The following is a 26,460-nucleotide window of genomic DNA, read 5'->3' as shown; positions in this document are numbered from 1 at the left end:
TGGTAAGCATGACTCTATTTACAAGTAGGAAAAAAAACATGTCTTCATTGACATTTTTTCCTTTTTTAGTATACTGAAGCAAATAAATCATCAGGGTCCATAATATCCCACAATGCACATAGCCACAAGACCAGTGTGTGCAGGCTAACTGACTCCATAGTTGTTGTTTTTAAAACAACAACAACAACATCAACAACAACACACACACACAAAACACACATTGCATACCGTCCAACATTTCTCCAATGAAAATAGGGACATCCCATTCCATAATGATCATTTTACTATTTTATACCCCACACAACTTACTGAGTTGCCCCAGCCACTCTAGGCAGCTTCCAACATATATAAAAGCATAATAAAACATTAATCATTTTTTTAAAATCCCTATACCGGATTGCCTTCAGACGGCTTGGGCGTCAGATAACTCCATACCCTCCAACATTTCTTCAATGAAAATAGGGCTATTCTAAGGAAAAGTGGGGCATTCTGGGATCAAATCAGAAACCGGTATGGCTTCTCCAAATCAGGGATGTCCCTGGAAAATAGGGGCACTTGGAGGGTCGGACATTGCTCAATTAACATACATATATAACCATTATATAGCAGTGCAATACTAATCAGTTGTGAATTACCTTTAACAACTTTCCTAAAACTTGTAGCCATGGCACACAGCATAAGCACAATCTCCAAATTCCACAACTGCATGAGGGGAACAAGCAAAATGGTTACATGAAGCACATTGTTGCTGTGATTTTCTGTCATATAATTGCCAAGAGAGATGACATAAGAACACAGGAAGAGCCTGCAAGATCAGGCCAGTGACCCATCTAGCCCAACGTCCTGTTCTCACAGTGGCCAACCAGATGTCTATGGGAAGCCAGAAAGCAGGACCTGAGCACAACAGCACTCTCTGAACTAGTGATTCCCAGCAACTGCTCTTCTTGATGCCAATAGTTTTAGGCTCTACCAGTTTTGAAGCTGGGCCTCTCAACATCCCTGGCAAACTGGCTATGTCCCTAGACCCAACTCAAGGTTTACCAACTCTAGAACCAGGTCTACTAGGCAGTGATGAGTTTTAAAATGTCCGTACCATTATGAACTTCCAACCACAAGTTTGATTGTGCATATGAAAGTATATGTGGACACCTTTTTGGAAATGCAGTCGAATGTAGCCCAATTATCAGTTAAGGAACCTGAGCTTATCTGGGTTCAAAGTAAGTAACCAAGCCTTGGTAATCAAGCCAGGTCCAAACAGGGACAATAACACTACCACAGATCCAGAAGATTCAGAATACAATTGGAATGCATTAAATGCTGTATTCAGTGAGAAATACCAAATTCAAAAGACCGACAACTAACATGGTACACTAAAACATTGTATTATGTGATTATATAAGCATAGGTAAAGGTAAAGGGACCCCTGACCATTAGGTCCAGTAGTGGATGACTCTAGGGATGCGGCGCTTATCTCGCTTTACTGGCTGAGGGAGCCGGCGTTTGTCCGCAGACAGCTCCGGGTCATGTGGCCAGCATGACAAAGCAGCTTCTGGCGAACCAGAGCAGCGCACGGAAACACCGTTTACCTTCCCGCTTGGAGCGGTACCTATTTATCTACTTGCACTTTGACGTGCTTTCGAACTGCTAGGTTGGCAGGAGCTGGGACTGAGCAACAGGAGCTCACCCCATCGCAGGGATTCGAACCGCCGACCTTCTGATCAGCAAGCCCTAGGCTCTGTGGTTTAACCCACAGTGCCATAGGTGCCTGTCATAGCACCTTTAGTCTTATTATAACAAGAATGCTATCAGGATTGGCTCTGTAGTCTGAGACTGCAGCATTGAAGAAAGGAAGACCACTGCCCTTCTTTTATTTAGTACCAGGTTTCCCTAACTTGGTACTCCAGCTTTTTTTTGACTACAACTCCCATCATCCCTAGCTAGCAGGACCAGTGGTCAGGGATGGTAGGAATTGTAGTCCAAAACAGCTGAAGACCCAAGTCTGGGATATCCAGACTAAGTATGTTACTAGCTAATCTTTTTAAAAAAGCAAAAGTGCTGCTGGTGGTGTATCAAGATATGTAGATAAAGAATGCTAGGGTAATTTATGATTGCTTTGGTGTGTGCCCCCCCCCCCCAGTGTGCCAACAGAAGACTAGTGGCACATTGGTGAAAAGGTCACAGTTATTACAGCTAGTCCAAAACCCTGTAAATTTGTAGTTAGCTTCTCAACCACAATCTGTCCTAGATTTTGAGCTACTGGAACATCACCTTCCTTCCTCTTATATATGTTAGCATCATAAAGCATACAATTTTTTTGGAACTGGAGAACAGCCACAATTTTATGCCTGCTTTGATGATTTGGATGATATACTTTCTGAACTTTCTGATTGGACATCTTCCACTGAATGGCAGTCATTGTTCATCAGCTGCAATGTACTCAGATGGCACAAAGCACTGAGAAAGAGCATTGTAATTGGGGTCAAAATGACCCCAAAAAGCAAAATTAGTAATTCTGCAAAGAGCTATTGATGGGGACAACGACGATGACAGTTTTACTGGTAACAAAAAAAAAAAGTTTTAAAAATTGAGGCTTGTGGAGGGACTTTGTAAACCTACAGGGCACTATTGACCTCTAATATCATTTGTAGTTATGTTAAGAAAGTAAATAAGTTGTATACTGTGCAAGTATTGTTCTTCTGCACTTGCATGGTTCTGGTCTAAGCATCTACAGACATGAAGAGTAACTAAAACATTAAGCAGGATATTTAAAAGATTGTCTTGATGTACATAGTTTTCCAGTTATCTCAGTCATTCCAATAGTGATAAAATTGACTACACAAGCTGCAAAAATAAAAGCATCAACTTTTCATTAAACTTTGGATTGGGGCCTTGAAACACCACATGGGCCTTCAAACCTCATCAAAATTAAGGAATACATGTGTCATGAAGACTAAAGGCTTAACCATGCTTCCTTTTTGTCCACTCTTTCCAGGCGCCTGTGCTTAAAAGCTCTGTCAAAGTGTTGTGGTTGTATGCTTTTTTGCCCAGGAGCTTTCCCCATGAAAAACCACTCTTTAGCACTCAAACATCAATTTGGGTTTTCAGCAGACTGCCATTTGCTCTGATTGGACTTTAAAGAGCAGGTTTTCATGGGGAAAGCTCCAGAGCAAAAATGGAAGGAGGGAGGTATGCTTGGACACAGAGCTTTAAAGTGTGAACCATGTCTGGAAAGAGCAGAGGAAAGGTAAGTGGGGATAAGCCTGAATATGAAGATGCTCCCCCCCCCTTTAGGTGTACTTAGGCTGCATATAACAGTAACTCAGGTGCGACTTGGCCAAAGCCACATGATGAGTTTCTTAAACTAGTCTATCTATTGGCCTCTATCTAGTCTACTTATCACATGTTATTCCTTGCAAGAATAGGTTGTGTCTTCCATTTCTAAGCCATTTTCTTTCTCAGTATCTCTTGCATATGCAGAATTATCTAATGCACTATTTGCACAAGTCTCCCGTTTCTTCATCTAAGGGACTGTATCCAATGAGGTCATTCTGTTTGTGGAAGGACTTTTGCTCTCACAGCATAATTTTGCCTGCCTCTCTTCTTGTGTGCCCTCTGTTCTAGGTTTCCTGCCAGAGCAGATTGGGAAAGGGACACAGGTGCCTGGGGAGAGAGCTCTTAATCATTTTTCTTGTATACATCAGTTTAGGAACCTTGACCCTTCCTTATAAATTGAAAATGAAAATAGGTACAAGGTGTTCTTATTCAGTGCTGCTTGGAATCGAACTACCTAGGTGAATAAGTTTCTATTCAAGTCAATGGAACTGGGGAGAACCGTGTCTTTGTCACAATCATGATTTATCATTAAAATATCAATGGAATGGCACTCATGACAATGTTTAATCAATTAAATTAAAATATTGATATACCAGCTGTTATATGGGCATGTCAAGGCAGTGTACAACAATATAATAAAATGTAATGTCTATATAATAATCAAGTAGACAGTAAACAGCTGGTAGTGGTAGATTCCAAAAGCCATGGTAAAAAGAGAGAGAGAGAGAGAATTAGCATGGGGAGACTATTCAAGAGAGCAAGTACCCCCACAGAAAGGGTGCTGGTTGATGCCAGATGGATGTTTGGAGGCTGTGGCACAACCAGGAGGACATCTGTAGATTATTTTATCAACTGGTCAGCTCTGTATGGGACAAGGCATTTTCTTGGTTCCAAGTTGTTTAGGGCCTGATAGGTTAAAACCAGAGCCTTAAACCTGGCTTAATAGCAAAGCAGCAACCAGTACACTTCCTTTAGGAATGGTGTTGCATGCCACAGTCAGGCACATAGCTCAGTTAACCTAGCTGCTGCGTTCTGTACTAGTTACAGGTTTCTGGCAAATGCTACAGCAGTTTCATATGAAGGGCAATACAGTAATCAACTGTTGTGATCACCAGTGCACCAGACACTTAGCAAGGCTATCCTTGGCTAGATAAACTATGCTGAAGACCACGTGTGATTGGCCTCTTATGCAGTGCATCTTAAAATACGTTATTAGGAGTAACCCAATAACTTGGGGATAAGCAAGTAATGATGCATTTGAACAAATGTAATGTTCTGCCCAGTAGCAGATGGTGTCATGGGGTGGAGATGCTTACCTGCCCTCCCAACAGGTGAGTCACCTCTGCTTACTGGGAAGGTCAGAGTGGCAGTGTGGGTGGTGCAGTGAAAATCCACTAGTTTGATTACAAATTACCGGGTCCAGCATGCACACCCTGTTTTTTTATGGGTATGTAAAACAAGAGTTGTCATAGCAATCCATAGTTAAAAGTAGAAGTAGGAAAATGTGCCCCCTTTTTTGGTCTTCAAAATATGGCAACCCTAGAAGCCCCTTAATTCTTAACATAATGTACAAGGGGAGGAGCTAGCCCCTACTTTGCATGTGTCTCCCTTTGGTGGCCCTGAGGGTTCTAGTAGAGTAGACCCTACAAGTCTGAAATCTGCCCAGCCCTGTACCAGATAGCGCTTAACTTTTTAAAGAGCAGTTTGGCACTACTGTAATCTGAAGCCACTTGCTTCCACTTTCTGCATTGGAGAGGTAATACATCCTAATTAAGCTGCCCTATTCTCTCGCCGCTTCTTTTTGGACTGTTAAGCATATCTGGAGTTTCGGCCTCTCCTAGGTGAGAAACCTTTTTGTTGTTGTTGTTGAGTCACTCAGCAGGACCTGACCCTACCTGTCAATTTGCAATGGAAACGAACATCCTGCAATGAGTCCAGCAGCGCTGCCTTTGAGAACTTTGGGTTCTCTCTCCCGTCGCTCCTTCCCCTCCTTTGCCATTTCGCCAATTTCCCAACCAGCAAAACGAGCTGACTTTGCTTCCCTTCCCCAAAGGCTCCATTCTTGCCTGCCTGGCTGTGTTGGCTGGCTTTTGGGATAGTTAGGCGGCTCGCTCCTATTCCCGGGAAGGAAGGAAGGCTCGCCCAATTTTGTTGCTGGAGGCGAGCGAACGAGCGCTCTCCCCCTCTCTCCACCCAGATCTATTCTCTCTCGCACCTAGATCCCAAAGGGATACGTGGACGGCTGACTTTCCTCTCCCCTCGCTGGACTGCCTCGGTCTGATTTGTAGGGCTTTCCATTTGAAGCGGTGTGCTTCTTGTTGTGTTAAATGCCTCTTACTAAGTAATAGATATGATTTATGTGGACACCCAAGCTGGAGGATGGCGGCTTCCGTGATTAATCAGTGAGATTCCCATCCTCTGGCATCTCTCTCTCTCTCTTCCTCTCTCTCTCTCTCTCTGACTGCCCCTCTTGCGTGATGTAAGATCAGACGTACTCTGCATTGAGAAGTCGAGACACACAAGCGGCTCTCTCACACATCCACCTCGTAATCCTGCTGGAAGCAGCGGAGAAGGCGGGCAGGCGAGGCAAGGCAAGGCAGCCTGGGCTCCTGGAGCACAATCCCACCCCCGTGACATTTGCCAATCGCGCTGCTCTCTTGCAAGCCAGCCAGCCTGCCACCCTCCTCCTCGTCGGCTCCGCTGCTGCTGCCGCTCAGTGACTTTCTTTCTTTATTTTATTTTAAGCGAAGGGTGAACCGAGCAACGGCGGCGGCCAAAGAGGGCGAAGAAGAGGAGCAAGCAGCAGCAGCAGCCTGGAGGAGAAACAGGAGCAGGAGGACGCGAGACTCCGCTCCCTCGACCATGCCCGAGTTTCTCCTTTTCGCCGTCCTCACCGTCTCGGGATTATGTCCTATTGCTAAGGTCCTGGCAGTGGGAGCCGAAGGAGGTAAGGCGTCCGACTTGCATGGTTTGTGCCACCTCTTCTGTGTCACCTCACCCCACCTCTCTCTCTTTTTGGGACGGCTCTATATCTGGATAAAGTAGCGCAAACTTCACTTAAGACTCCTGCAGACCAGCTGCCCCTAGGACAATCTTGCGCTTCGCTTGTTTTGTTTGTTTGTTTGTTTTAATAACTATAATCTCCCACTCGGCTGGGATCAAAATCAGGTGGTGTGGGGGAGAGAGATGCTTGTATGCTTGCACCCCTTCCAGCGAGCAAAGTCCTTCCCTCGCCAGCGGCGGCGGCGTTGACTTGGCGGCGGCTCTGCAGATGATGGTGTTGCATCCCTCCCTGGGAGTTTGAGCTCCTCTCGGTTCTGTAGTGCCTTTCGCTTTCTTCCTTAGAGCTCCTGAAAAAGCCCGCTTGGGTCTGAACTCGTTCTGCTTCCAGGCTCCCATTATTATTATTATTATTATTATTATTATTATTATTATTATTATTATTATTATTATTATTTTATTATTATCCCCCTAAATACTCCCTGTAAGGGATCTAGGATGGTCCCATTCTCCAAGGACCAGTTTCCATCTCCCCACCCCTCCAGTTCTGCTTCCACACATGAAATTAGCTCTTGCGCGGCTGCTGTGCGCCGGGCAGGTTGGGGGGTGGGAGGACCGCAATAGGTCATAAACTTCGCTCGCTCGTTTTTGCTGGGGCTCACGAAGCCTTTCGGCCGCCGGGGGTTCCTCCTGTACCACTTTCGAATAAGGAGCCGGTTACTCTTTTTCCAAGCTCCTCTTGAGCCTCCGATTTTTAACATAGCTTGCATGGAAGTAAGTTCCCTTTCCTTTCCACCTGGCCAGTTTTGCAAAATTATATATTTCCATAGATATAATCCAGCAGGATTTTGAATGAGTAAACTGCCTCCGACTATTATTCTGAGTAGGATATCTTATTAACACCCTGATCCTGAGGAATTTACTTAGTAAACCCAGTGGATTACAGTGGGATTTATTTCCAAGTGCGTTTAGAATTGTAGCCGTCAATGGGACTCCTTGGCAGGAAATGTGTTTTGGATGGCTGCCTCCCACCTGGATCCTCTGTACCTTTACTTACACACACACACACACACACACACACACACACACAGCGCATATATGTGACATTAGGATGCTTTATTTACATACAATCTTATGCACATTGTCTTGGAGGTCAGACCCATAAGGTGGATCAGGCTGCAATCCTAACCCCACGTACTAAACCCCTTTGAATTCATATGGGACTTGCTTCTGAACGACCGTGGTTAGGATTATAAGGACACTTGGCCATGTCCTTTTGCTGAAAGCATCTAAATTTGCTGTACAGGCTCTGTTTTAAACACACACACACACACACACACACACACACACACACACACACAAAATTAAGCCTAGATCAGGTGAACTTTCTATCAAGAGTATCTGCTGGTTTGACACTTTGTAAATTGTAGTCAAGTACCATGCAGTTCATTACAGGAAAACGTCCAGATTCTAATTACATCTCCACTGATCAGTAAAGGCTTAAGTGTAACATAATATGCTATGAAAACTCCCGAAGTATTTAGGTTCTCAAGGACATATAGTACTACACAGGAGTCAGGAAACTGGGTCAACTGAAGGCTTTAGGCACACTTACTTGGGAGTAAGCCTCATTGATCTTGGTGAGACTTGCTTCTTAGTAGATATGTCTTAGAATTGTGCTATTACATGGAATTGTGATTCCCAGGTAAATGAGGAGAGTGCTATGGATGTGTTTATATGACAGCAATTATCTATAGATCTGAAACAATAGCTTTACTACCAGGAAGAAAGAAGAGGCAGTAACAATGAGTGATGCATCTCTCTGTTACTTTGAAATCCTCACACACACTCTCCAAATCTATCCAGCACTAGCTGAGGATTTAGTGAAAGTACAAGTTGTTCAGCAGCATAATTCTGCAACTATTGACTAGCTATTGCTTCCAAAGTAACCTATGGATTCACTCCTTTTCATCAGTGTTCATTTAAGCAGTTCAATGTTCATGCAGGACTATATAAAACTGTCCAGCAATACACAACACAAGAGTTTGTTTGTTTAATCCAGAATATTCAACTTTAGGATGCTTATGTATCCTATGCATGCTTACATTGAAGTTAATGGGACTTACTGCCAGGGAAATGGGCATAGGATTGTAGCCTTAGATTGCCTTCCGATACTCTGTGCAAATGTCTGTTTAAGTAGTAAATATAGCTCCCTGAAGTCAAGGCCCATTTATTTCAACGAGACCTACCGAATGAATATATTTGGAAGCAGATTTCAGTGAAATTAATAGAAAGTAAATGTTTGCTGGACAGAACTGTTCCAATCTTATTGCCTAATCATAAAACCAGATTTCAGTTGATTTGTTATCCCTCACTCTAAACTCATTACTTGGAACATGTAAGGCTCATTAATTTCAAATTAGTATCCTCTTTTTTTTAAAGTGCTGCCACCTTTTTTCTGAAAGGGTTCTTGCAACTTTAAAAGATGCAAAATAGACAGAAATTCATGAGTTTCATAAATTTAATCCAAATTTTCATGTTGCATTTCTGCCCACCACATAGTTTTTAAAAGCACAGGAGCTCTGAACAGTGGTGGTCCTATAATCTCATGCATGTTCAGTGTTAGAGGTTCCATCCTGGGGGGAGGGGACACTCAGTCATTATTTACTTCCAAGTAAACATGTTTAGGATCAGGTGAAAGGTCCTATATTTGTTCATATCTTCTATTTGATTTGTAAACCATTTAAGTCAAAGACTGAAAATTAAGAGTATTAGATGCAACTGATGTCCAAGTATCCCAGTTTAACTGGCTTACGGATCGAGCCCATACAGGAAGGAAATTGTCTTCGTTTGCTTGGATTTAAAGCATACGGTGCATTCATAGTTGGGTGAAGGTTCTTTGCTATCCTTTCTTTCTTTATTTTACCCATATGCCTAATAATAACAACAAGGACATGTAGGATTCCATTGTTTTGTTGTGGTGGCTGGTTTGAAGTATATATATCAAAGCATGGTTTCTATTTTCTTCTTCATAGTTGTTAAACTCAGAAAGGTTAGTTGCCAGCATGATTCAAATGGTATATCTTGTTTCAGAATGGATGCAAAGCAAATCCTATTAACTTGGATAGCTTCCTAAACTGTGCAAGCCTCAAAGGAAGCAAGAAATGAGAATGCATTGAATATGTCCATATCTAGTTTACAAGGAATTAATTAGATTCCCATTCAAAAATGTAATTGTTTAGGAAATTGAATTTACATTGTGAAAACTTTTCTTTTTCTTGTGCTCTGCAGACCAGATACCAAATTGTTTACTCGCCTGTTTAAAACTCATTTGAACAAGTACAAATGGTTTTTAGTAATGCTATTTTGGTCCCTTGTTTCTGCTGTAATTGAACTACCAAAACCTGTTAGGTCAATTTCCCAGCTGGCGCTCAAAAATTAAATAGGTACTGCACATTACTTATGGTTGTCCAAAAAAGAAAAGCAACACTTTGGCCCTCAAAAAATGCCTTCAGTTGAAACGTACTTGATAGAAAGCAAGGGGGGAAACAGGTAAGTACTCACCACCTCCCAAAATGAAAACCCTGAAAGTTACATGTGGATCCTTTCAGATCAGTGAATGGAATATCATCCTTAAGCATCTTATCCCATAAGGACTTTGGTTCCCAAGCGCATCTTCTACCCCAACCCCCGGTGTGTATTCCAAAATCTCTCAAGCTTTCTTTTAAAGCCCCAGACCAGATTTCAGCCACTGTAGGTTGAAACCATCACTGCATTTGGCATATAAGTACATTTGCAAACCTTTTGTAGAATGTAAGGTGAAAGTCCATATTCACTGTATGTGAGATTAGTGGACACATTCAAAATTCTGGCTTTAATGTTTGCTTTGGTGTGTTGTTTGTGTGTGTGTATGTGTCAGTTTTTGCTTGCTAATGTTTTAGTCCTATGTGATAAAGTCCTATGTCTGTCTAAGTTACAATCAATCTAGTCCTAAAAAGACAACATTCCTGTAAATTATACCCGCCAAATCAAATTCACTTAGGATCATCTAGCTCATCATATCACTATGTCATGTTGGATAAAAGAGGAGAACTGCAGGGCAAATTAAGAATCTGCACATCGTGTTTAAACAAATCATACATTCTCAACCTAAAAAGGATTTGGAACATAAGAGGGCCTGATGTGACATTTCTACACCATGTGACATTTTATATGGATTGCAGAAGCCATTCAGGCGATGGTTATTGTTTAACATCAGTTCTCCATGTTAGGCTGCAGAATATCCAAAGTAAGACACTATGGTGTATATGAACTTGGTTGTGGTGGTGGTGGTAGTGGAAAGTAATGATTACATTAAGAAGGCTTAGATAAATATAAAAAAGGAGATTGGTGAAATTGGGTAGGAGAATGGGATTAGTATCTATGAGAAAGTGGGTTGGTAATGTGGAATATGTCAGAATTTCTTAATGAAAGTTTTTCTTTTCTATGTAGCCTACTTAGAAGCCATAGAATAATATCACAGCTTGTCAAACTAGGTAATATACATATCTGAGATAACTATGAGTTGTTGATGACATACAAGTTTTGCCAATGTAACACTAGTATCTTGTAGGGATGACACAATAATTAAAAATGCTTGCTTAATCAAAGCAATACACGAAGTTTATTTTAGGCAACCAAGCTTCCTTAAAAAGAATAATGCAGAATATTAACAGTTTCCTTTTTAGAGTACTGATGGGGACATGCTTCCTTATAGGAATGACACTTTTGCTTCCAAATCCTGCCAGCCACTGTGTTGACATCAGCAGATAGGTTTGCTGAGCCTGGACAACAGAACAACCTGTTGGATTGTCAGTACTTGTTAACTAACTTGGGTCTCAGTCCTTCCATTGATACTACAATCACAGCAATGAAATGGGCTCCTGGGCATGCAGGGCGCTGGTATGCCAGACAAAGGGTTCTGCTGGGCTCTAATGAGGATGGGTCCTGAATGTATACAGAATGGTAGCCATGCAGCTTGAGAACGTGGGGCCAAATATCTGTAATATGATTTTGAAAATATAATGAAAAGGACATGGATCGTCAACTTGCACCCAACTTTTTCCACTGTTGCTGTGTTACGGTGTGTCATGCTTGTTTATTTACCACATTTGCCTACCACCCGGTTATTTAATATTATTTGAATGGCGAACAATACAATTTATGAACTCCTTTTAAAAAGCAAACAATCACAACAGAAAGAGGAGAGCTAAAGCCACCAGCAGCAAACAATATAAAGCAGTGTTTAAAAAGCACCAAAATATCCATTTAAAATGACTGGGAACATCAAAAGGATCATAATGTGGCACCTAGTGAGCCTGCCTGGGGAGGCATTAAATATCTGGTGCACCACCGCCCAAAAGGCCTGCATTCTGGTAGTCACCTCTCGCCAAATTTGGTGGGGGCACTCAGAGAAGGGCCTCAAAAAATCACCTCTGGGTCTGGTTTGGTGTGTGTGCAACTCCAAGCCACATGGGGCTCTAAAGTTTAGAAGCAGAACTGAATGTTAATTCCTCCAAGAGGCAGCATGCCAATATGGGCCTTTAACATTATTGGTATATCAGATATTTTGGATGTCATTGCCCAACATGTCAGAAATACATGCAGCATCCGGTGAATTCTGTTAGGTTCTAGTAAAATTGGGCGTGTTGCTAATAGAACTGTTTCAGTGAACTCAAAAATTCTCTCTGGCTGGTGACTGGCGATTTTTCATGATGGGTTGTACGGTTGTCTAACTGGGAACTATTAATTTGTTTGTATCTAGTGTCATTATCTTCAGTATAGCCTGTTCAAATCAAACCATCTCTCCTGCAAACAATGTACTGATGCTTGTGAGAGGCATTGCACTGTCAGACATGAAAACACACTGTACAGGGAAGCAGACAGATGTTATACCAGCAAGATGCCTTTGCCGCATAACTCAAGCCCTTTCACACATAGATTATGTCTTTGTTTATCTTCTTCTTCTTCTAAAGATAGTTTGAATTCCTTTCACCATGAATAAAATTTATGGAAATGATTTTCCAGACTCCTACAAACTAGGCAAGGGTTGCTTTTGAATGCACACATCTAAGAGAAATGTTGCTTTATTTCTTTAGTAACATGTAAGTAAATGCAGGAACAACTTTAAAACAGAATTGCTGTGGTTTAACAGACAGTTGAGGTGTACCAAATACGGGCTTATTCTGTGCCGATGCAATAAAGTCAGGGTTCTCAACGTAGCCATTTTTCTTTTAATCCTTGTTTGTGAACCTTAAAAAAAAAAAATCTGATCCCAAAGCCTTTCAGCAAATGCTCTTGTTGGGTGTGTTTTTAGGCTGGGCTCCAATCTCATTATTAATACTTGGGTGTTAGAAGCAGAACATTCAAAAACCAGCTGTACGGTGCTCTGCCACATGGAACTTCAACTTGTCAATCTGACGGGAAGTATTCTCAGCGGCTGTAAGATGGGCAAATTCAAATAAAGCTGTTTCAGTGCTTCAATATTGAGTTGTCTGTTCTCATACAAATCTCCCTGTTGCTCCATTAATATATATTATGAATGTATGCAGTTACAGTCACAGGGGTAAGATGTGCGAGATCATGGTTATATCACCCCATTCAGTGCAAATCTCTACGGATGATTACATAGAGGACTAAGTGGGCTCCCCTACTTAAATCCATTCCACTATTCTTTATATCTGCACCATCCACAAACACATGGAAAATTCTTAAAATTACTTCTGAATTAGTGTAAAGACAATTTGCGGCACCTCCCTGTTCATTCACATATTTAAATTCTGTGGGGCTTCCTGACGGACACAAACTGATGTGAAAAGCATCTCGAAAAGGATCTTGATGTGATGTTAGATCCCATCAAATGCCTCTCCCCACCTGTGTTTCAGTACGTAATGTGTACAGTTAAAATATTATTACATTTCTAGGCTACTCTTCCTCCAAGAAACTCAAGGTTGTGTGCATGTTTGTCTGCCCTCTTTTATCATCACAACAAAGCCGTGAGCTCTGTTTGGCTGAGAGAGTGTCTCCTCGTGAGTGTCATGACTGAGTGGGGACTTTCACCTGGGTCCCTCAGTCATAGTCTATCTTCTACCCCACCGTTGTATGCCCTTGTGTTCATTGGCAAGATGGGTTGGAAAGGAATACATGCAAATACTTGAATATGTGAAAAAACCCCAGAATAAATCGGTGTGCATACAGTTTTCTATTATCCATTGACTACAGTGAGAATGCATCTGAGTAAACATACATAGGACAAGTAGCTGATGGTGTAGTGACATGGTGGCACTCTTTTGACCTCAGGTCAGTAGCGGCCCTTTGTTGGTGTATACACACCACACCAACCCGACCACTTCTTTCTTCCCTGTATACCTTTTGGCAATCAGCAACGATGCAACTGACCAAAGGGCATGTGAGCCCCCCATCCCACCACCCATTGGTTGCATAGCAAATATGCTTCTCCTAAGTAAATAACAGTATCCCAAACCACCATGACTCAAACATTTTCCCTTGACTCTTGAAAACACAGCCCAAACCATGCCTCCAGCTACTTAAGATGTGTGAAATATGTACTCTGCTTCAATCCAGTGATGGGGAGGCTGTGAACCTCCAGATGTTGTTGGTCTACAACTCTCATTAGATCAGCTAGCATGGTCTGTGGTCAGGGATAGCAGTCTCCGCAATATCCGGAGGGCCACGGGTTCCCCATCTTTGTTCTAATGTACCTTGGTCTTCCCATGCATAATTCTGCATTTACTCCAACTTCAGTATGGGGAAGAAACTAAAACTGTTGCCCTAACTGTGGCATAACCAACAGCTGCTCCCACAAGAATATGCAACTGTACTTGCTATATAGGGTCATCATGGCTCCCATGGGCATAATAGTTGCCTTAAGGTGCCCATGAAGCCTTTTAGCCACCCACTTCATTCACTGCCCCCTTGGTTATGAGGTGCTGAAGGTGGCTTCCTTTTCTCCTGTGAAAAGGACATAGAGCTGAAGGAGGAAGTTGGAAGAGTGTCTCTTTCTCACTTCCTCATTCACCTCTATGTGCTTCTCAAGGGTCAGGTTACCATTTTACTCAGATACCTTGGAACAGTAAAGTGTGTTTGTGCACACTTTCTATATTTGACTGTATGTAGTGGAGTGGCTGATCTGGGGGAGGAGAGAGAGAAAAGATTGGAGGTACTAATGGCACTTGCTCAAAAATTCAAATACGTCCAGGAGTCTTAAAAAGTTGGTGATCTCTGACTTAGAGGTTGGATTCTATCAAGCAGGTACGGAAGAATACGACCTTGCAACATCATTAAAAAAGAAATAGAAAGGCATATACATACAGTATGTTAACCTGGTTTCAATATGATTACCCTTGGATTTTTATATTTTATGAGTAAAATGAATGTAGGGAGCATTTATTTATTAGTTTTCATCCTTTATTAAAAACAATGGTCCTTGAAATAAGAGGACAAAGATGTTTTGCTGAGGCAGAGTGTGCTGTACAAATTATTCTCTCCCACGCTCAATTCTTGTATAATTATGACTAACTCTCTGCTACACTTTAAAGGAACAGTTCTGCCAAAAGTTATAAATCTGCATAAGCTTAAAACTCCTGTGTTTCTCCTGTAATTACGGGGACTACGTACTGATCTAATGTTCAGAAGGTACACAGGAGCCTTAATTAGCATTCACTTTTTAACCTCAAATGGCATAGTATTCTGTTCATAATATTTTGTTCATCTTTCCAAATGAAGTTAAAACAAAACTCCCATTATCTTAATTAGTTTGTACTATATGCTCATGACATTGAGCTTGAAACCAGTTGTGCGCTGAAGTGTGAGTGTGTGTGCTTTAAAACTTGTTAATGAATGCAAAATTTCAAAATTTATCATTAATGGACCTTGAAAACCTTAAAGGGCCAAGAGACATTAAAAAACACAAACCTGGTAGGTGTATGTTTATTTATTTTGACATTAAACAATATTTTACTATAGGTTAGTTGTAAAAGGACTATCACTGTCAGCAGGATATATGGAGACATTTTAATGCCCCAAATCTCAATGTCCTTCCTGCCCCCTGGTAACGTTATAACTCATAGTAGACCTGCAGAAGGTATATGAGGCACCCACATTATGTGTCCTTGTGAGCCATCGTTCAGCACTAAGCAGTTGGGCCAAGAGGTAATCCCAACAAATACATGGCTAAGCATGTGAGGTGTTCTGGAGCCTGCTATAATCTGTTCTCTCTCTGTGTGCATTTTTAGATTAAAAACCAAACAATATTCTGAATCCCCGCCCCCCAGTTAGCCTAACTGAAGTAAATGGGAAGCTAACAACAGTATAGGGATAAATCCCAACCCTCCCCAGGCCAACACTTTAAGATGACTTGCTCCACCACTTGAGTTCCTCCCTCCCAAAGTAGGTGACTTCACCCTTTTCCCTATTTTGTAGACAGAGAGCCTATGGCTATAATACAGTACTTTGGCTAAGGCCAGAAAATGTGTTAATGGCTCCAACTCTGCTGTAGAAACTGGAGATACACATGACCACAGAATGCTGTATTGTCCCTGAGCCCTTGAAAAATGAAAGGCTTTCCAGAACCAGAGGGATGGTCCAATTCTGACAAGTGAGATAAAAGACAGGGAATGCAATGTCCTTTTTTTGTTTCAGTCATATGTAGGGTACAGAAGAGACAGCTTTTATTGACCACTTTTGGATGCAATCAGAACAAGTATAATTCAGGGGGAAGTTTGCTACAGAAGTGTGTATTTGTATTTTGTTTCCATGGCTTTCTTAAACTTGCATTTCCTTTTGGTACACCCTCTCCACAACTCCATCACCTGCAAGGCACTGTGCTCTCACACGAAACAAATGAGATGTCCTGGTTTTTCTGAGACACTCACACAGGGAGGGAGAGTGCTCCTGCCAAAGTAGGTGACTTCACCCTTTTCCCTATTTTGTAGACAGAGAGCCTATGGCTATAATACAGTACTTTGGCTAAGGCCAGAAAATGTGTTAATGGCTCCAACTCTGCTGTAGAAACTGGAGATACACATGACCACAGAATGCTGTATTGTCCCTGAGCCCTTGAAAAATGAAAGGCTTTCCAGAACCAGAGGGATGGTCCAATTCTGACAAGTGAGATAAAAGACAGGGAATGCAATGTCCTTTTTTTTGTTTCAGTCATATGTAGGGTACAGAAGAGACAGCTTTTATTGACCACTTTTGGATGCAATCAGAACAAGTATAATTCAGGGGGAAGTTTGCTACAGAAGTGTGTATTTGTATTTTGTTTCCATGGCTTTCTTAAACTTGCATTTCCTTTTGGTACACCCTCTCCACAACTCCATCACCTGCAAGGCACTGTGCTCTCACACGAAACAAATGAGATGTCCTGGTTTTTCTGAGACACTCACACAGGGAGGGAGAGTGCTCCTGCCAGGAAAAGAAGAGGGAGGGGTGTTGTCACCCAGCCCTTACAAGGACTGCCAACACCAGTTACCAGGACCTGTGCCTTTAAGAGTTGCAAAGAAGGCTGAATTTCACCAGCTACAGTTTTGTCTTTCAGAGTGTTGCAGTGAAGGAGGAAGCTGTACATCAGGCATCAGCAACCTCCAGCCCATGAGCCGGATACGGCCATGGAGGTCATTTATCTGGTCCACGGGCCACCTGTGAACCAAGCCGCCCACTCGGCAAGTCCACCGCGCGCTGCGGTAAACCGGCGCGGCGTGGGGACTCGCCAAGCAGCGCCAGAAATCGCTTCTGCGCAGCCAGCACTGGAAATGGCTTCTGCGCAGCCACAGACATACACAGAAATGATTTCTGGTGCTGTGCTGCCCATTTCCACTGGAAATGGCTTCTGCGCCTGTGCTGCCCATGTCCGGCCCACGGGAAGAAAATGTTGTCGACGCCTGCTGTACATTTTTCTTTTTGCCCCACATTTACAAGGCAGAGGCCCCCTCATGTTATTGGTACTTGGCCAACATACATATTTAAATAATTATAAATTTGTCAGACACTACTTAATAGATTTTGCTTAACAAAATGCAGTATATTTCTTAAGGAGAATGCTTGTCATATATATAGTAAATGTAAGCAATCTTTCTGTCAGATATTAGTAGCCAAACACTGAGGCAGAATTCAATAGCTCATAAATGTAATTGAACTTTTTTCAATAGGTTGTGTTGGTAAGTGAAGAAACTGTTCTGTGAGTAAAGAAGCACAAAGCACTGCTTAGGCCTAGAGGCACAAGGTCATTATTTAAACATATAATTGGATTCTTCAATATAATTGTGTGCAGGAAGAAACTCTTTAGCAGTTCTCAGGCTGTAGTTGCATATTAGCATAATGTTACATGGAACTAATGGCAGCTTTTAAGGAATATCTGATTTAGACAGTTGTTGTCTTTTAAAAGCCACTTCATGTTTATCCACTTCCCTAGGAAGAGAAGTCATTGTCAAAATGTGAGTGGGTTTTTTAAAGGTGAAATTTCATATTGCTTTAGAAGTAAAATATATAAATAAGCATGCAGCCCTGCCACATTCTGACACTGAAGATCCTTAGAATTTGGCTTGTTTAGTATGTCCACAGATTCAGTTAGATAGAGGTTGAACATTTTTCTGTATATGTATCTGTGTTACATTTTCCATATGAATGGCTTACATGGAATAGTTGGGATGCTTCACTGTTCTTTTGTAAAGACTCAGATCAAGCCCATTTCTGTGGTAGAAGCTCCATCCTTTCAAGCTAAAGATTTGTCTCTTGAAAGTATCATGAGCTTCACATGGTTTCACAAAACAGGCAAGACATTTCATGTACTTGTGGCAGGGTGAAAAAGCATGACATTTGAAGAACTGCTCTTGGCTATCTTCAAGATCAGGGGGGAAAGCAGCAGATGATTTATTGTGGCTGTTTTTATCTGGTACGCAGGCTGAGACCCTACCTGCCTGTGCACTGTCTCGCCAGAGTGGTGCATGCTCTAGTTATCGCTCGCTTGGACTACTGCAATGCGCTCTATGTGGGGCTACCTTTGAAGGTGACCCAGAAACTACAACTAACCCAGAATGCGGCAGCTAGACAGGTGACTGGGAGTGGCCACCGAGACCATATAACACCAGTCCTGAAATACCTACATTGGCTCCCAGTACGTTTCTGAGCACAATTCAAAGTGTTGGTGCTGACCTTTAAAGCCCTAAACAGCCTCGGTCCAGTATACCTGAAGGAGCGTCTCTACCCCCATCGTTCTGCCCGGACACTGAGGTCCAGTGCTGAGGGCCTTCTGGCAGTTCCCTCACTACGAGAAGCCAAATTACAGGGAACCAGGCAGAGGGCCTTCTCGGTAGTGGCACCCACCCTGTGGAATGCCCTCCCACCAGAGGTCAAAGAGAACAACAATTACCAGACCTTTAGAAGTCATCTCAAGGCAGCCCTGTTTAGGGAAGTTTTTAATGTTTGATGGATTTCTGTATTTTAATATTTTGTTATATTATTATTATTATTTTGTTAAATATATTATTATTATTATTATTATTATTATTATTATTTTATTAGTTTGAACCATGTTTCTTTCCATGGGCAGGAATGTTCCATGGGAACTCAGGATCCTAGTCACATACTGCATGAGAACCATAAATTAGGTATTCCTTAGGATATTTAACAAAACATACATTTAGTTGTAGACCTAAACAAGTTTTTTTTATAAAAAAACCACACATTTAAATATTGATCTTATACCGTATATAATGAGGCACTTTCAACAAATACTTTCCACTGTATCTGAAGCATGTATTATTTCATTATCGGAAGATGGAAGGTTACAATATGTTGAACATACCTGTATTACAGAACAGAATAAAAATCTAGAGGATTACCAAGACTGTAGCATCATTTTTTTAAAAAAAAATCAAACAAACAAACAAACATTGTGATGATGGCAAAAGAAACACAACCCCATTCAGTTTTTGGAAGTGCTGCTTTACAGTTAGGGAACTGAGTCTCCAAGATTGTAACTTGACCTGAATGTGCATGACTGATGTGAATTCTGAACCCTGTTTTCTCAGGCCATTCAGCAGATTGGAAATCAAACTTTTGTGATGCAAACATGTTAATGGTTAAAATCCAATAAGGTCAAACATTAGTGGCCACTAATTATTATTATTTTTCCAATAAATACCTCCACCTGGGACATCTTTTTGGTACATGTAGAATCTTTTGCCTGTACATTTTATTATAATGCTCTGCTGAGCTTATTTTAGATTCATTGCCCTATAAATAGTGTTTTCTTCATGGGTCAAAATGCCTGGTGACATCTGTATCACCAAGTAATTCTTTTAATAAGCAGACATGCCACTTTGGAGAAGAAGAAGAAAAGGGTTGTTTGGGCAGCCTTTCTGCTGGTCTTATTTAGATAAAACTGCGCTACAACTCTTTGATAAGAAAAGAAAAGTATCTTAATATATATTTTCTGAAACGTTACCGCTACAGTGGTATTGCATTGTCCCGTAACGTATTCTTATTGTCAGCAGGATGTCCCTAAATAAATTTTCACATTATGCTTCATCTTGAATGACTTGATGTTCTGACAGAACCGCTCACTGTTGAGAGATAGCTTCACTTCAGAAAGCAGAACATACATACTTTTTCCCTCCTTCTGCTAAGATGAAAGCGCCAAGGACTTTCACTTGTCTTATTCTTGTTATCAATAGGATATTCCCTCATAACTTTCTGTATATGGCAATGTCTTGAATGACTTTATCCTTCAAGTTGAGCCATGCGGGTGCTATTGAAATAAAACTTAACTTTTAGAAATATCCCATAAGGATTTCACTACTACTGAGAATTGTTAAAAAAATAAAAATCTAGTGGCAATTCAGAAGTCCTTCTTCTTGAAATGAACAAAGAGAACTTAAGGGTCTGAGGAATTCTAGTGTTGTTCCTTTGAATAATCTTGTGATATATATTGGAGAAGATAAGAAAAATGTCTGTAGGTGTGGGAATGGACACACATTCAAAGGGACACGGAGAAAGATAATTCACAATTTTAAAGCACACCTTGAAGCTTTTAACACACAGAATACTCTTAAGATGACAATAAATTTAATTGTCCTAAGCTTTTTGAACAGATCACATAGGTTTAGTTCCAATGGTATTCTTCCACCTGTGGAAGCTGTCTTTTGCTCACTGAAGAAATGTGTTACAATTTGCACCAAAGTGCTGCACAAGAAAAGTGAAACTAAATCCAACTATGTTCATTCACTTCCACAAAAGCTTGTGCAATCACATACAGAACCCAAAGCTTCAGAACTCCTATACAATCAAGCTATTTCAGCACCGAGTAGAATCTTGTACAACCTTTTGCAGAGTAGCACTTCCTTCCTTCCTTCCACCCATGCTTCTATGGATCTAACCCATATTTATGTCCAAGAACATTTTATTACCTTCTACTTAGAAGCTAATGCTAGACCCTGCCCAAGCATTCAAGATGATACAATATTGGCATTGATTATATTTATCTCACAATTGTCTCTGTACCCCATATATTTCAAAACCTTTTTATCCAGAGATTCATGTGCTGTGTTGGTCTGATGCAGTCTATATATATATATATATATATATATATATATATATATATATATATATATATATAATTGTCCAGTAACACATTAGAGACCAACCAAGTAGAGACCACTTAGTTGGTCTCTAAGATGCTACTGGACTATATATATATATATATATATATATATATATATATATATATATATCAAGAGATGACAGAGATAGAAAATATGGGTATAGTAAACTGCGCCCCATCGTATCACCTTTAGCATGTTAGGCTGTCTCTGGGGCAAGGATCGGGTAACAAGACAAAACAACATATGTGTGGGTTAAAACAAACCACAACTTTATAGATTATAACAAAGTAAGCAGTATTAGTGTAGCATATGGCACAGATCTGTATCCACTTCCAATTTTCATTGTTTGGTCTGAAGAAAACCCATCCAAGTTGAGGAATATCCACAGGAGTTAACTAGTAGGGAAGACCTGATATGGCACAGGCTTTGCATCTGGGACCCCACTGGCAGTCTGAGGTGAGTGATGGCAGGCTCATATCCCCACAAGCTATGACCAGGAACTGATACATCACCTCATGGTCCTATATGAGGGTCCTCTTATGCTTGAAATCCTGCCCAATTCCATTTCCATTCAAGTTGTGTGACTTAACGCCTAAGAAGAAAGCCTGCTTGTCAGTGGGAGAAAGTCAAGAATCTCACAACCTAGAGCCAGCTGTGACTGAGAGGGAAAAAAAATTCTGACCCTGAAAGAGCAGTGACCACATAAAGTCTCAGCGAAAGACTCTAAAATGAGGGAGAGCCCGTGAGTTCTCACGAGAACCGACAGGAAGAGCTAGTGAGTTCTCACAAGAACAGATATGGCTCCATCATCACAAGATTCAGCAGTTCCACGTCCACAAGGAAATATTGTACAGAAAAGGTATTGGAAGATATGATATAATAGAAGCTGAAAGGATAGGGACAAACCTCCATCTTTGCACAACAATTCACTAGAAACCTTATTATTTTGATGCTCATTGTGGTTACAGGTCATCCTACTACATGATATCTATGAAATCTACTTGCGATGGGAAGTAAGCAAAACTAAGCTGTCTAGAGGAGTGAACCTTTTTTTTAAAAACAAACAAACAAACAAAAACCTAGCTTACATCATGACAGTAAAGGACCATGGAAAAAAATCATTGTTTTCCCCCCAACTTGCTTCCATCCCCATCACTCTCTAAAATAAATTCTGTTCTCAAAAAGAAAATCTGCTTGAATGAATGGATGAATGCTTATTTTATTTAAGGAGATATAGAAGAATCTATTTGTTCCTCTTTCACACTTTTGATAATGCGCTTTTATCCACAGCTGATTCTAGGTATCCTAGAAAATATATGAGCAAGAAGAATAAGGCATAGATCAAAATCCACTCAGTAATTCGAAGCGCTTGTTAAATGTTGAAGCATTGAAATCAGTTTATTTTGAAAGCAGCAAGTGGGATGTACGCTCACGGACCTCATTACTCAGTAGCAAGATGTTTGCACAAATTTTCTGTCAAGTGCCACTTAAAATATTTACTTGCTAAAAAAAACCCCATCAGGGCAGATATCATTCATAAGGTCAGACCTTCTGCCACATCTTGACAAAATGTGGTGCTGAAATCTCTTCAGTGCCCACTTCATATTGCAAGCCTTCCCATCATTGAAGAACACCATCTGTATCTCTTATTAAAAACGAGTTAGTTCTTCATAAAATCCATTAATGCGTTAGAACTACGGTTAACTACATAAAAGCTCTGGATTGAGCTTCTGGTCCCATTGGTTGGAAGATGAAATGAAGCAAAATGAAGGCAGATTTATATCAACTATCTAAATTACAAAAGTACAAAATGTAACAGTGTTTCCAGATATCTCTTAGCCATTGTTGAATCCATTCTCCTGCCCCTTTAATGTATCTGACACATCCAGAATTTTCTTCCTCTGAATGCACTTATAAACTGTAATCAGATCACCTCTTAAAGTTTCTCATGCTTTCCTTTCAAAGATTAATCTTACTCAATTGGTAACTGCAGCTCTGATTTATTCAAAGTTCCTCTCTTAAGCTACAAAACAATGGGAAAGTTAAATTTATACCACAAATGAGACACAGATGGAAAAGCTGCATAAGTAGCATGTAAGTGTTTTTAAATATTTTTCTCAATTACTCAATGGAAGATGCAACTCTTAAGGACAGGAAAAACAGAATTAGAACCGTGAGGTTAGGAAATGCAATACAAGCTTTCATTTCTTCACAATAATTTCCCCTTCTCACAGCCATTGCCAGCCATTTACCCTTTATCGTTCAATATACCCATAGTTTCAGAAGAAAATCTTCTTGATGAATTTCATCTCACTGCAACTTCAAATCAGAGGTGACAGAAAGAGCAACTAACTTGTCTGGGTCACAAAGACATTTTCAATGGACATTGCCATGTTCACAAAACAGAAAAAGAGATTATTTTTTTTCACTCACCCTTATAATCTCCCTAGAAGAGCAAAATATGACCAGATTAGGAACAATAGAGATTTCAAGCATATATTTTTGCTAGTGGACATGCCAACAAAGCTAAACCAAATATCATCAGAATGAGAATTGGTATTATGTTGTAAGTGAGAAATGAGCATTAATTATAATGTTAAAAGCATGCCAATCTTTTAAATCTACCGCAACAAATGTGGATTTGGGGTTTTGGTTGTCAAAGAGGTGCCTAATGCAGAGTAAGAATACAAACTAAGTGGCGAGGATGAAAGTAATGTCCTTGGGGGTTTCAATTAACTGTTTAGCCAACACTGCCTTTTATTGCAAAATCTGTAAGTTGCAAATGAATCTACACATACTCCTATATGGCTGTGTCAACAAGAACTGCCCACAATCAGTATGTTACAGCAGTTCATTGGTACTTTATATAGGTTGAGTTTATTAATTAATTATTTGTTCACTATGATAATAAAATACATGTCTTCCCCACCATCAGTGGGTACAGGGATATTTAGGAGAAAGTCTTCTTTTTACTAAATTCTTGCTTGAATCCCTAAGAAAAGCAAACTCCCTCTCAGTTGGCTTGTGGGCTTTTCTTTTTCTTTTTTTGCCACAGCCTTGTCCTATTGTCATCTGAATTACCTAGAACTCATCACTCCGTCTCCTTAAACTTTTAAAATTGAACTCTTATTTTTTTTTTGCTATTAATATGATGACTTGCTTCACACCGAGATTTCATATGAAAGGGGATGGGGAACAAATTCAATAAATCAATTAGAACTGCTTGGTTTTTGTATGCCTCCTTAGAGAATTATTTGATTACAGAAAATATCAATAGTGCTTGAATGAAGAACATGCCAGAACAGGCTGCTTATGTTAGTCTAAAGGTGTGTACAATGAAAATGTTCTACTCAAACACATTGTTCCTGCAGCTAGAACTCCATATATGTAGGAAGGCATGCCTTAATTGAGCAGCGGCTTGCAGTCCAAACTCCATCAGAATTTATTACCATTGGGCAAAAATATGTGTGTCTGGCATTAAGGATGACACATAAGTTCACTCTGAATGCACATTGCTGTAGCTGCCATCTTGATGGAGGAGTGGATCAGCTGCAGGGAAAAGCTTAATAAGTTCTTCTGGCTTGTTTCATTAGGCAATTTCCTTTAGACTTTTATTTTTAAGCCATTTTAGTAGCCAGGGTAAAGTATTGGCACAAAATGAGAGCCACAAAAATGGGTTATCTGCTAGTCCAACTACTTTGCTCTTGTTGATAGAGCTCTAGTAACCATATGGGCAGGCCACTTAAATTCCTGTTTCTTTAGCCCAGTAAAACCCATTGAAATGATAATTGTAGTCTTTAAGATGGAGAATGGAGATAAAAAAGAGAAATTAATCCTTTTCGATGAGGCATGATTCACAAATGGATTTGATGGTAAGGTGGAATGTGCTTGTGAGCGGGACTCCAGCATGGCAGTATGAAGGGAAGGGAAAAGAAATCAATCTAAAACTATCAAATTAATTTTATTGCACTCTTTAACAACCATTAACGCTATTTCAGTCACTCTTGTCAAGATTCCATCTGTAGTTGTAGAGTTGAAAGGTTAATTACTCATTTACTAAGCCATGCAGTTTTCTTTCATTTTTCATTTACAATTATCTCTACTTGTTATAAACCCTAAAGCAACTTCCAATGCATTGTACCCATGCATTATGTCTGTCAATTAAAGTTATTAAATCATAGATTTAAAATAATGAAATCCAAATATACATTAATATACTTCAGTCAATGAATGCCCACTGTTCAGCATTATGGATGTGACCAATCTGATTTCAACGGCAGCTGAGCCCTCCTTTGGCTAACTTTGCAATGCAGCAGATGTTCCTTTAGGGAGATCTAGATACTGTACTCAGCTTCTATCCTGCATTTGCTGCATTTCTGACTAGGGAAGCAGGGAGGAGGGAAGCTGGGAGCCAGCATGGTGTAGTGGTTAAGAGCAGTGGACTCGTAATCTGGTGAACCGGGTTCGCTTCCCCGCTCCTCCACATGCAGCTGCTGGGTGATCTTGGGCTAGTCACACTTCTCTGAAATCTCTCAGCCTCACTCAACTCACAGAGCGTTTGTTGTGGGGGAGAAAGGGAAAGGAGATTGTTAGCTGCTTTGAGACTCCTTAAGGGGAGTGAAAGGCAGGGTATCAAGTCCAAACTCCTCCTCCTCCTCTTCAGCTATGGAACAGCTGATAAATTTGCAAGAGTTATTAGCTGTCATAAAGGACTGATAGTTAGTTATTTTAGAGTTACTGGCCACTGCCTTGTGATTGCTATTCCAGTCGGTCAGCAGTGCCTAGTAAGTTGCAATGAATCATGCAGGAGTCAAGTTGCAGGCTAACCCTTTTTAGCCAAGGGCAACATTTCCCCATTATAGCATCTCTATGAGCCACAATCCAGCAGTGGGCATGGCCAAAAAGCACATCGGAGCACGCTGCACAAAGACAGGCGCAATGCACCCATGCTCCTCAGCTGATAAATGCAGATCAGCAAAGGAGTGGGAAGGTATTCCCCCCCACCCCACCCCCCCAAAAACCCTTCATTACCCATCACCACATTGTTGCCCACAGCAGATGTTACCACCACAAAACAACAACAACCCACTTTGGGGGTCGGGGAGTGGATGCCATTTGCAGTTCATCACCTTTTATCCATGCCATGCTCTTCTTTCCCCTCCTGTCATTTTTCAGAGATTACTAAAAATGCTTGCCAGTCAACTGTCTAAATGATTTCATAGAATGTTGTTTGTTAATAAAATCTGAATAGTCTACAAGGAAGGTATGTCAGAATGCGAAGTTTATAAGGATGCTTTCACAAAAGATGTTGAATACCCTTCATTTCTTTGATGATATCACATCAATCCATATTTCAAATATTTGCATTCATAATTATATCCTCCAACTAGTGTTTGTGGGGAGGGGGTATTTTCAGAAAAGCCTCTAATGCAAGAAGGGAGCCAAGATGCTATGGTTTCCTATGCCA

The 26,460-nt window shown here is 40.7% G+C and overlaps 1 protein-coding gene across 1 annotated transcript in view; it reads left to right on the top strand.

Moving 5' to 3' along the window:
- The first annotated feature begins 5,966 nt into the window (after positions 1 to 5,966).
- LRP1B (LDL receptor related protein 1B) overlaps positions 5,967 to 26,460 on the top strand; it is a 748,625-nt gene continuing 728,131 nt past the window's right edge. The window contains exon 1 of the mRNA XM_060279545.1: positions 5,967 to 6,280. Within this exon, the coding sequence (XP_060135528.1) occupies positions 6,196 to 6,280 (85 nt within the window). The 5' untranslated portion in view covers positions 5,967 to 6,195. The remainder of the gene's footprint in view (positions 6,281 to 26,460) is intronic.

This window comes from Zootoca vivipara, chromosome 1, assembly GCF_963506605.1.
Source record: "Zootoca vivipara chromosome 1, rZooViv1.1, whole genome shotgun sequence".
Taxonomy (NCBI): domain Eukaryota; kingdom Metazoa; phylum Chordata; class Lepidosauria; order Squamata; family Lacertidae; genus Zootoca; species Zootoca vivipara.
Note: the sequence above shows the minus strand (reverse complement) of the source record. Positions and strands in the feature narration are given on the sequence as shown.